Source organism: Orbicella franksi, chromosome 9 (genome assembly GCF_964199315.1).
Source record: "Orbicella franksi chromosome 9, jaOrbFran1.1, whole genome shotgun sequence".
Lineage (NCBI taxonomy): Eukaryota > Metazoa > Cnidaria > Anthozoa > Scleractinia > Merulinidae > Orbicella > Orbicella franksi.
The window spans coordinates 1,370,096-1,382,779 of NC_138153.1; the positions used below are offsets into that span (position 1 = coordinate 1,370,096).

At 38.3% G+C, this 12,684-nt stretch overlaps 1 protein-coding gene across 1 annotated transcript; it reads right to left on the reverse strand.

The window, feature by feature from the left end:
• Positions 1–1,189: 1,189 nt before the first annotated feature.
• LOC145498643 (exosome complex exonuclease RRP44-like) lies at positions 1,190–12,661 on the reverse strand. The gene is made up of 27 exons (XM_081478553.1): positions 12,182–12,661; positions 11,372–11,434; positions 10,602–10,696; positions 10,218–10,292; positions 9,792–9,922; positions 9,341–9,423; positions 9,104–9,196; positions 8,730–8,749; positions 8,559–8,607; positions 7,297–7,458; positions 6,748–6,792; positions 6,355–6,423; positions 6,066–6,203; positions 5,599–5,745; positions 5,338–5,454; positions 4,989–5,090; positions 4,583–4,647; positions 4,319–4,403; positions 3,776–3,903; positions 3,569–3,655; positions 3,181–3,337; positions 2,561–2,781; positions 2,382–2,472; positions 2,225–2,302; positions 1,928–2,080; positions 1,685–1,807; positions 1,190–1,375 (listed from the first exon to the last, which is right to left on the reverse strand). The coding sequence occupies exons 1-27, from the start codon at positions 12,401–12,403 to the stop codon at positions 1,319–1,321; spliced, it is 2,856 nt and encodes a 951-aa protein (XP_081334679.1). The 5' UTR covers positions 12,404–12,661; the 3' UTR covers positions 1,190–1,318.
• Between the last annotated feature and the right edge of the window lie 23 nt (positions 12,662–12,684).

Genomic DNA, 12,684 nt, shown 5'->3' on the forward strand with positions numbered 1-12,684 from the left:
AGGGAGCAAGAAAACGTTTTTATTCCAGACAACCTCAAAAAATTAGATCAGCTCAGCATGTCAGACACCTCCAGCCACTTAGCAACTCTGTAGCTTCCTTGACCCACGGCCGTACTTTTCGACAATGAGAACTGTTTTATATATTAAAGAAAAATGTTTGGCACCAGCTACAACTATATCTATGTAGTTGGATTAAAATGGCCACTTGTTTAACAAAGGCGAGAGAAAAAGAGTTTTGACGTTGCTCTTAACCGTATCTTAAAGTGCTCGTGAAGTTATCATAACAAAAGTTTATATGATACTTTGCTACATTTCTACACAAGCTAATTTGGCAATGGAAATGTATTTGACAGCGCTATAAAAGGCATGTATTGAGCAAATAAATGTTTAACTTCACGGCTCCAAAGAAGAGTGAATACCACGCGAGCCGAAAACATCTTAAAAAATGAAAAATATTTCACAAGCACTTTGAGCAAAAGCATTCTTCATAAGAATGAAAAATTGTTTTGAGCCATATGAAGAGCTTCTTTGGCAGCTTTACCGATTGGCTTCTGAGTACAAGGGTTACAGTTTCGAAAATTATTTCACACTGGAACATATCTTAGAGAATGAGGGACATTTCGCCACGGTAATTGCCATTATTACAACTATCACGAAATTAACTGATTAACTGCAAATGTAGCTGTTGTGTAAAGTACTTGGGAAGTCACACAATGTTGTTTGCTGTGCGATCAGCGTGACGGCAGGTAGCTTGACTCGTAGACGAGGAGAGATCTTAAATGTAGATAGATGTAACATAGCCGATGATTGAAATCAAAAGTAAAGTCGAAACTCGTTGGAGTTTCCCCAGCCTCTCTCTCCTCTACCTCCCTTGTCGAGAGAGCCTCGGAACGCGGTTGAGTTGGCAAACGCAAAACGTTGCTACGTGTATTTGCAGGCGTTTTTATTATCTTTTTCCTGTACAGTCAGGTGAACGGGAAGACGATTGATGATCGTTGACGATTATCGTACAATAATTTGATATCAAATTAAAAAATTAAAAGTTATTTGAAAAAAGATGTGTCTATTTATTATTGCATTCTTGTCCGGTCAAACTTTCTTCTTTGCTTCTGAGTGGCTTCATCGGCACTTGAGTGACGCATTTTCTTACACGCACTCATTTTGTTGTCGTTTTTTCTATTTTCCTCAGACTGGCGTCCTGTGTTTATCTGTTTTAGCAGGAACTTGCTCGTCCTTTCTATTTTCCTCAGACTGGTGTCCCGTGCTTATCTGTTTTAGCAGGAACTTGCTGTTCTCTTTGTTATAACGGATGCTTATTTCAACCAAACTTGGTCTTCTTGGTGACAGGTTCGTTGCCATCTTCTGCACTGTTGTCCTAATTAGCCAAAAAATATATATATATTCTCAACGTGAGTAAGCCTCTTTCCCAAGATCTCTCTCCCTCCCACCCTCTGGAGCCTGGAGCGAGAGAAAAAGAGTTTTGACGTTACTCTTATTCGTTTACACAAGAAGTCAACACAATAAACTCGGAGGGCATACAAAGAGAAGGCCGTTTGCCTTGCAGCTGCTCTGTTGAGTCATTGAGTGAGGAACATCTGATCAAAGGTTGATTCAGTGTCCAGTTCCCGCCGCTGAGAATCAAGCTTTGAAGACCATACTACTATCTTAATGTTCAGGTAAATACCTTTTGTGAACTGAAGCTAAAGGATAAAAATCTATTCTCTGTCGAGGACTTGTCCAGCTGAATGTTCACAGTCACTCGGTCAAACAAACGGTGCGTGACGTCACCAACTTTCAGTGATGGTCCCTAGAAAACAAGGAAAAAACCTAGCTGAGTCAGCATAGTTATCGCTACACGTTCCGTGTAAAAATACTCGCAACAGGAAAAAGTGCCTTAATAAACTTATCAAGCTTAATAGCACTTCACCTCTTGGTTGAAGGTAACGGCTGAGTCAGTTTGTTTGTCCATGAACACTGTTCCCTCCAGGCCGTACTTTGGAATCAGAACTTGAAGGGCATTCTTGCGAACAAATAGAACAAACGCCTCCTCCTCTGTTACGGCTTTTCCTTGGAAAAACAGCTGCCAAGAGAACATTTGCCGCTAGCTAAAAACTTCAGCATTATTTGTAAACGTTGCACAGGTGCCTGTGGAATTGCTTATGATCAACCTCGGAGCTCAGAGGCCGATACGGAAATAATAATGACGTAATGAGAACTACATTACCTGACAATGCAAATCAATGGAATCCCGGGCTGCATACTGAGCCATTTTGTGGCGGAAATTCAGGTGATTACAGAGTTTCTGAAACCGAAAGAGAAAATATTTCATGACCGTTGCAATGGAATCAAATATACAAACCCTAAGTTGGACACCCACCCACCTGCGTTTTAACTTTGCTGAGGAGATCTGGATACGAATCCAACGCTCCAATTGCAACAGCTAACAACCGATGCACCATGATGTCCGAGTATCTGCGGTGAAAAGTAACGAGGAGCTTTGAGAAATAAATCATGATAAAGTGGACAAGAACAGTGACAAGAGATAAAATTACAAACAAACCTTCTGATTGGTGACGTAAAATGAGTGTAAATTGGAGTAGCCAGACCATAATGTTGAAAGTCCTCTTCAGCAATCATGCCGGAACAGAAGTAAACCGCTTGCATCATGCATCGAGTCGCCATAATACGGAGCAGCGTGTTGAAGTAAGGTTCATCCGGGATGTGAGCAGCATTCAAAGAAACCGCGAGGGACTTGGCACTATCCACCTCAAGATGAATTCCCTGAAAGGAAATATGTGCAAGTGTGAGCACAAACCGATCACAAAGAACATCTGCCATGTAGAGAAAAAGACTAAATAGACAAAAAAAAAAAATGTCTTGATAGACCATTCCCCCAAATAATGTAAAAGAACATACCATGATTAAAAATCCCAAAGAGACAAACCAGTTGGGTATTTACAAGCGTGGTCAAGAAGCTGAACTCGGAACTACCAAGAAATACACCAGCTATTGGTCAGAAAGGGACTTGAACCCTTGAAATCTTCGGATTTCAAGTCTGGCGCCCTAACCACTTGGCCACGCTACCTCCTATAAAGAAATGCTCGGATCCGGAACTCATTTGATGCTTAAGGGTGATTCACAACCAACGGATAGAGAGCTGAAACAAAAACAGCAGTTCACCTTAGAGCGTGCAGCTTTCACCAGGATATCGTAGTTTGCTGGAGGGGGCGAAGGATGTCTCCTTAAAACAGCAAATTCCGGAAAATGTTGAAAAATTTTCTTGGCCACTGAAATGTTGGCTAATAACATGAACTCCTCCACGAGGGAATTAGTTTCTCTGGAAATAAATAAATAACAAGAAATGATAATTGCTAAGTGATTCCAGCTGCAATCCAGGTTGTTAAATGGTATGATAGCCTCTCGTGATAACAGAAAACATGTAGCTACAAAAGTTCTTTTTAACTTTTTCGGAGCCAGAGCCCAGTTAACAAGAAATTATGCCTTCAATTAGGCATGCCAATGAAAACTAATGAAAGACACAAAACATGAACAAATTGGCATGTCTTACTTAAGCTCCTTTGTCTGTAGATCCACAGGGTCGTGTGTTTCGCTATCGATATGGAAACGAACTTCTGGGGATGCGAGAGTTAAGGCTCTGAAATCACAGTAGACAAGAAAAAATCAAGACAACAGAAACACTGAAAAGAGTAAGTCTAGTTATGTAAGCAGACATCTTCATTACTTAAAAAACGCACCGAACTCAAACTTTTCCTACCCGTGCTCGATCCTCTTCTGCTTAAGAATCTTTGCCAGTTGGTTGAGATGTCTCAGACTCTGGGTTATTTCATCATCTTGGCTTGGATCGTCAATTCGCATTTGAGCTTCAGCATACGTGAAGGACATCTGAAAATAAATGCAGAGCTTGAGAATTCATCGATACTGTAACAGCATTTAACTCATGCGGTGGATATAGCCAATCACAAGGCTGAAAAGCCTTTACATATTCGACGGTATCGCACGGGTTCTAGGAATGATAATTTCTCGCAACTTAATATACCGCTTGTATGTTCCACGATGGTCTAATATCATTAACAATTAGATTATGAGCTCGAGATTTCTATCCCGTGATAGTTGAGGATGGGACAGCCCGAGTTAATTAGAACGGCATTCGTGATAGAACGCTAGTAGATTTACAATAAAGGGTGATGGTTGATGAGACCAAAAGCATTGCTTCAAGTTTCTGGAAATTTGATTAGTTAACTACGTTATTTTGGTTTTCTGTGAGTATCCAGATACCTTGGTGTTGGTTTAAACTTACTCTTGAACAGATGATGCTTTTCGTGAATTTTGTAGTGACAATTTCAGCCTGTGGTGTCATTTCCCAGATGGAGGAGAACGCCAATCTAAAGACAGGAAAAGAAGCTATGAATTTGAACAGTTCAGTTACTTATATTAACGTCTCTTACCACATCTACACAGTGCAGGACATCAGGACTTAACAGTCACTTGACAGTGAGGATAATCTGCAGTTTAGAGCAGTACATACAAAAACAAAAAGAAAACGTTTAACCTGACAACTGACCTGTCCACATTAGATCTCAAGGAACACAGATCGGAGCTGAGGAGTCCTGGTACCATGTCAATACGCTGTATAAGAGAGATCAAGCACAATACATGGAAACAAGTCCGATATTCAACCGTCAGCACTACGGCCCTGCGACATCAACTGACAAGGCATATTGCTATTCCCCTGAATGGCAGACTAGTCTCCATTATCAGTCTGTTTCAAGATTTTGTACATATTAATACATTTGTAGACTTAAATAAAGAAAGGTAATTAAGGTTTTTAACAATAAAACTATTCGCACTGTTAACACGCGTTGAAAAGATTCCCCACCCAAAAAACTGCGTAAAGAAAGGAGAGATCTATACTAGGTAGTACATTCAATAATAGAAAGCAAATAAATCTACGAAATGTGGCAAATAACCTTATCTGTGAGGTAGACAGTAGTTGCTCTGTTGGCAGCTTCATCATCTAGAGCTGTGCCTGGTCTGATGAAATGCGTCACGTCTGCAATGTGCACACCAACCTTATAAGAACAAGGCCTTCCATTAACAACAGGTCAACAGCTAACCGTGAGTTAATGACGTGCAAATTAAACCAGTTGAATTGTGAATCGAACACGCTTACACAGACAAGGGCCAGTGTTCGTTTTACAAGCAGATGACATTTTCCCTCTACGCCAAAACTCCAAGCAGTTACTGCTGCCCTAGCTTTGCTGAACTGATTTTGGTTTAAAATAACAATGGAACTTTGTTTGTTTTCTCTGTCATTACCTCATAGTTTCCATTCTCCAACAATCTCCAATGCAAGGCGTCGTCGATATCTGTACATCCCGGAGGATCAATACTGCACACGGCAAGATGGCGCAGGTCCAAACGACTTTCCACATCCTTCAACCAATCACACATAAATTGGAGAAACGTTTCAAGAGGACAAAGGACAAGTGCGCGAAACAAATTATTAGGTTCATATCACAAAGCAATCAGTTATCCATCATGACATAATTCTTACAAGCTAAACACTGCAGTTTATACCTCATCTGTGATTTTCCAGGGCATAACAGGAAGGTCCTTTTGTACCGCCGCAGAGAACGGTAAGTGTGGTACATCTCGTTCCAACAGTAACACCTCATTCTCTGTTTCTTTGTCACCTATGGCACCAAGTTTTCGCACAAAATGGCCCTAAGTGTCAAAGAAAAAATTATCATCATTTCAGGCACGAATTCTAGTTTCAACAATATCAAGTAAGGCTATTGCTTCTCTCTTTCCCACCCCCTCCCCCAACCCGTCCTCGGGCAGGATATTAGTCTATCAACGGTAACATCCTGCATTTTATCAGGATTGACTCACAGTTAGCTGGTACCCTGTCTAGGGTGGGGAGAAACATTATGAGAGTAAGGATTTTTTCTGAGAACACATCACAATAAACCGAGCAAGGCCTGGACACTTACATTAGGACCCTGGTCAATCATGTATGACTACACAGAGTAACAATGGCTTACCACAGGATATTTAGAATGCTGAGGCCATGAATCAATGCTAACCACAATTCTCTGTCCTTCAAGCGAGGCTGCCTGACGTGTTTCAATCACAATCCTGGGAATTCTTCTTTCTGCTGCCACAAATAGGTGTCTTGTACCCTTTCAAATGGAAATCAAATGATACTAAGCCTTATTGAAGCAATTAAAAAATACACCAATAGTGTTTAGAAACCGAAACCTTCTACTATTGCATCACTTTTGAAATTGCACACAAAAAACTTTTTAATGAGTTAGATGCCGCCATGCTCACCTCTCGCTTGGCTGACTTGGACAGGATGCCACAGTATGGACGCCAATTTCTCTTAATGATCCCGACAACCTATGGAAGAAGAAATAAAAAAAAGCAAATCACAACACGCAAATTGTTCAATAAATAGCAACTTTTCTTGAAGGCAATCTTCATTAATCTGAATCAAATTTTCTAAGTGACTGTTCTTACATCAACAAAGGCTTATTAAGTTACAAATATTTTGCAAAAGGGAATTGCCACTGAAGCCTTGTACATAATATTACACAGCTAAATACATTGTACAGCTAGTGGTCAAAGTACATTTTCGTCTTGTTATAGTTAATATTTTTCATAGTTTGTAAGCCAACATTATAAGATTTCCAGAAATTATCAAACAGAAACAATTTCTTTTACTTTTCCTGACAACACTTTATTTGTTCCCTCTTTTTGTGACTCAGTCTGAAAAAAAAATTCACAAGGATTACATACTTTTTAGTTGCATATTATAGTTAGGTCTTTACAAACAAAAAGCCATGGTATGGACGTTTTGTGAATAAACTTTTAATATTATTAGACTGACTTTCAATATTTCATTTAATGATAATTTTACAGAGCATGCTCAATCATAGAGTCTTTAAATATAACACTACAGGTTGAAATATAAGCAAGGACACTCCAGATCTTGCTCGGTGCATTCAAATTCTTGAAGGGCAGAGCTTTCAAGAATTGTTGTTAAAAGGTTGCTGTTTCTTTGAATTTTCTTAGATTAAAGGTATCTTCCAAGTGTTTTTGTGTATATTTTAACTCCTTCTAATGTTATTATGCTCAATTGTAGTCCATCTCACAGCTGTTTTTGGACTCTTACACAGCATTCTTTTCCATTAGATAGAAGTACTATCTGATTACCAATGGCTGGTATGGAAACTAGCTATCACAATTAATTATATAATATAACGTGTATACCATAAGGTCACTATCATCATCATCATTATCATCATCACCAGTCGGCAAGGTTGTAGTTACAACTGATGATGGACAGGTCCATTGTTTTTTTGGTAGGATCTCCACAGCAACAATATCTTCATGGACTGCACGGTTGAGATTTACCAGTCCTTGGAGAAAAATCTGTGAGGGACATGTTTGTTAATGAGAGACAAAAAGATACTTAAAACAAGGCAACATTACTTTTGACCAGGAACCACTTTCAGCAGCGATGTCAAAATGTACGGCAGCCAGGAATTTTGCCATCAAGAGTACCTTATTTGCTACCTACTTCACACTGGACTTCACTAGTCGGTTGACAAATAACAGATTGTCTTCATCCTTTTACTCCCTACTATGTTCTGAAATCTTGTCTGCTACTACAAACATTTTGACAGAAATTGGACTATGCACATATATATATCTACAATGCTCAGTTGCTAACAATGGCAATTGCTTCATATTCAGCCTTTATTTGAAAATATAACGTATCTTCACAGAGATTTACTTAACATTAACAGTTGGACTACAGTGTGTGTACTACAGTACTACAGCGTTTATTTCTTTGAGCAGCTTGGGCTGGGGTAATAGAGCTAGACATCAATAGTTACCACTCTGTGGTGGGTTCAGTAAACGGTCCTGCTGAATACAAAAGATAATGACATGCCTACATGGAATCCCCCGGTGAATTGTGATTGCAACGCATTTTAGCCTTCAACTAGATTTTTCTCTGAATCAACTTGAAGTAAACTGTCATGCCTCAGATAGATGATATAGTGTGCTGTTATTAGTCAAACAGAAATAAATTAACAAAGGACAGGAAGAGAACACCCATGTAAGGGTAAATTTGAAGTGTCCCAATGGTATTTTGGCAGGTCTTGACAGGGTCTGATGTTATCTTTCAACTCTACCAATGGAGTTCGATATAAATGGAGTTAATTTAGGTCAAGGGAAACAAAACTTAGTTCAAAATAGCGGGGAGTTCAAAGTAGCTGAGTTCTAAGAAGCCGATAGTAAATAACTGAAAAAAAAAGGGCAAATCCAAGGGATATAGGTTTCAGTTTGAAATAACAAGGAATTCAAAATAACGAGTTCGAATTAGTGGGGTCCAACTGTATTTGTAAATTATGAATGAAAAAAAGTTTAAAAAATATCATTATATTGTCTACTATGTCATAATTGTAGCATTTTTAGCCAATCAGATTGTGCATAGAAATCAGTCCATGTTATAAGCTGAAAAATACCTGCTTGTCATCATCATGAACAAATACATAAGCTTCAGTGTAGTTTTCTCTGTTGATTACAAGTTGCAAAAATTACGAAATTAGTAGATGGCCATTGAGACTATTTTAAGGCAGACTATAGCCAAGCTGTGCATTAAATTCTGTATTATAGACAACAATATGTTTAGTTACCTACTTCTGTGAAATGCACCCTAAGGAGGACAAAGAAAGAGAAAAAAAAATAAATTCATTGAACAAAAATGCTGTTATTAACAACTACTGGAACTTTTTATGTTCTTTATCTCTGCTGAGGTATGTTGAACCCACAGAAAAGAATAGGATGGTTGAATTGCCTCCATCTTGCCTCCATCTTGTATCAAACTAGATCCTAAATTCCCTAACAAGTAAAAATTAGCTAAGGACACACATGTACATGTGTATACACAGCACTTTGAAAATTCTGCATCACCAAACATCTTAAAAGTCCGCATCAGACCAAGTAGTCCTCGTATGAACTTAATACCAGTTTCTTTAACATTAAGTAACTAGGAGTGACTATTATATACCTGTAGGTACTTGCCACTTTTTAATCCAACTTGTATTTTTGTCAAAGGTAGATGCTCAGGATAAATCAACTTTTTTGTTTTCTTGTCATCCATCTGAAGAATAAACAGTTTGTGTGTTCATACAGTCAAACACCAAATTTTACACCAATCCATTGCAGCCTGACCCACAGCAGGACAGGATTTGACTTGTCAATAACTAGAAAGATGTAAACTGTTAAATAAAACAATTCTTAGTACCTGGTCTTGACCCTGTTGGGACGTGCGGGCAAGTCGATCGGCTAATCCTTCACATCCTTCAAGACTTTCAACATACTCCTGAGCTGAAAATTAAATTACATGCATGTTGTGGTTCAATATTACCCTTGGTACAATTTGGTATTTATCTGACATTTTCATATAGTACATAATTTATAACCTTGTCATAAACCAGAACAAAAGAAATCCAGTGTCCTTATCATTTGTCATGATTATATTATTGTCATCATTATTGCCATCCTCATGATCATTGTAATCCTCGCTCTCATCATCACCACACTGCTAACATCTGACCATCACCATAACTGTAATCATTACCTGAGGAATTTCAGGTAATACATGTATACTGATTCACTTGACCGATAATAACAGATTCCCCTGCCTGATGTAGTGAGAGAAGTTTAGTTAACAAGTAAAATTAGATGAATCTAACCCGTATAGCTGATGATTCCCTCTTTTTTAGCTTTTTCTCGGTTTTCTCTGTCATTGGTGAGAAGAACAACTCTTATCCTTGGGTCATCATCACTGCCTCTGTCACATTCCTTCAAATGTGCATCATACCAGCTGGAATGAACAATAACATACTGAACCATTTGCCTAAGCTAGTCTGATACAATGTAGTATATTTAATATATTATTATTGTTGTTGTTGTTGTTATTATTATTATTATTATTATAATTATACAGTGCAGTATTTGTGTTTACTTCAAAATGTTTTCATCTGGTTTATGACTAACTTCAGGAGCTCAAGCATATTTTAAAGAAACTCTCACAAGTATGTGATTTGAGCTTTGGGAGATTACGGGGAAATTAACTTATAAAATTGTGTTAAAATCACTATTCTTTGCATTTCACCCACCTTGCTGCAACTCTTATTGCACGATCATTTCTGTCATTAGATGATTCTTCTTTCCTTCTTTCTACGTACGTTTCTCTGTAAGATGATTAACAATAAAAGTTACAAGTATGCATGGACGGTCAGTTAGACATGAATAGCTAAAAGACACAGAGCAAGAGCACCTATAAAAAATTAATAATGACAAATGAGAAGAAACGTTGCAAGAATACTCTCCACAACAGTCACACTGGGGTAGAAATAACTGCCCATTGCAGTGCGATGGCTGTAGAAGGAGGTTTCAGCAAAGTGTATGAATTAACACACAATAGAAACAACTGGAGGATCCATTAATAACTTATTATAAATAATAAAAAAAACAATGCAACTCAATGGTAACTGGCTAACCTGTGATGCTCATTAGAAAACACAAAAAATTTCCTATGTTTGCTAGATATTATATCCCTGATTCTTTTGTAAACTGAACCATTGAGATGTTGGACCTGCCAAAAAAAGATTATTGTCTGAGAAGGCTGGGGTGATAGAAGACAACTATGGCTTGTGGGCCCGTATCATTAAATCATCTTCAATATTGCACTTTAATTTCACTACATTACTCTGTTCTTGAATTACATAGGCAACTTGATTGAAAATGGAAATGTTATTGCTTTTTCTCTGGCTTCTGATAAACCAGGCACATGTAAATTAGCTCTTACATTATTTTATGCAATTGCTACAATACCTAAAATATTGGCTGCTTGGCTCCACTAGCCTCTTTGGTTATATACATATTTCTCTCAATAAAATGTATGTCTTTGCAAGGAGAAGGTTGCTGTTTTTTAACCTTCTTAAAATATCAAAACACAGGCAAGGTATTTTGGTTCACTGAATAGTCTAAAAAAGCCTGTTGAAGAGAATCAGGAAGAAAATGTGTTTACTGGGTTATGATTTTTTGGGATATATGTGTACTTTCAAAATGTTCTTGCATGACTGTCAAATGAAATCAGACATTGCCTCTGAATCCAATATTCAAATTTCAGTTTGTGTATAATTTGTTCAACTATACTGCATAATTGATATTTGAAGAAAGAAATAATGAAGCAAAGAATGAAATCTAATTAATTTTCACAAGTGATTTTATCTTGACCACTTTAGACTGTTAGTTGAATTGATCTCACCTCTTGTAAAACAGTCTGTAGTAGTATCACATTTTTAAAAATTGGATCTTCCAGGACATCTACCTGAACAACATAAAGGTATGAAACAACACAGTTGAGAACTCCTCAGTACTCATTCAAATAAATTGTTGTAACATACCATGCCAGGAGAACAACTTCTCATACTGTATCTGGAAAATGTAAATAGATACTAGGGTGGATAAAAGATTTTATACAGGATGGGGGTTTGAGATACGGACTGCAGAAACGTAGAAATGCAGATTGCAGACTGCAGACTGGGGGTAAAATGTAGACTGAGGGTACAATGCTGACTGCAGACTACAGACTTTTTAAGTATATACGCGTATCATGTTATTTCCATTATCAAGTGCTAATCCTAAACAGGGTTATTCAGGCTAATCATAGCGAAAGCCTGCACTCCCATTAGCCTAAATATCACTCTGGTTAGCCTGAATATTACTCCGGCTAGCCTGAATATCACTCCAGTTAGCCTGAATATCACTCTGGTTAGCCTGATTATATATTCCAGTTAGCCTCAATAATTATGCTCCAGTCAGCCTGTTTACGATTTGCTCTGAATGATGGAAATGGTAACACGATTCAGTTAAAAAATTCTACGGTTTTGCAGTCTGCATTTTACACCCAGTCTGCAGTCTGCGTTTTATACCGGCTGGTACCGTCTCGAACATTTAAGTTGAGTAATAATATCAGTCTAAGCTACGTGTACGCGTAACATGTTATCAGCCTAAGCGTACAATCAAACAAATAACATAGACTTAAGTAACTTTATAGAACAATGTACACTGTCACCTGATGTAATACCACGTTTGTGTCAAGCAATAAATAGTGCGGAAAACTACAGAGTTTAGAAGAGCTCAGGGGAGTGGAATCCAGTAAGCTTTCATCAGCTTGAGCGCAGTTTGTACAATGAGTTGCTCCGCACCAAACATCATCTCGCAAGTAATGTTCACGCACTACTTTCATTATTCCTCCCTTTCGGGTCTTCTTTACGAACACTTTAGATTTGAGCATGATTCCGATCAGTTAAAATAACTCTTCAATCTTTAGGTTTTCCACGTGGGCCGCCATATTGTTTTCTTAAGGTAGCATCCGCTGAGAGATCGAGGTTGGCTTGCGGGGAAAAACTTCAAGCAACCTCGTTCCTAGGATACTCTCTCCCGAGGCCCGTTAACAGTGACGTCAGTGCTTTGTCATTGGCTCAGATCCTATCCGTTGTTCTTTCTCTATATAAGTGCGACACCACCCGGATGGTCGGGCGGCCCGTCAACTCCAAACTCGTGACACGTACACGG

Coding starts and splice junctions, on each gene's coding strand:
- LOC145498643 (XM_081478553.1), bottom strand. CDS start 12,403: ATGCTCAAATCTAAAGTGTTCGTAAAGAAGACCCGAAAGGGAGGAATA. Junction 10,293..10,601: donor TTTTCTAATGAGCATCACAG/GTTAGCCAGTTA, acceptor ATCATCTTACAG/AGAAACGTACGTAGAAAGAA. Junction 5,455..5,598: donor CCTGGAAAATCACAGATGAG/GTATAAACTGCA, acceptor GATTGGTTGAAG/GATGTGGAAAGTCGTTTGGA.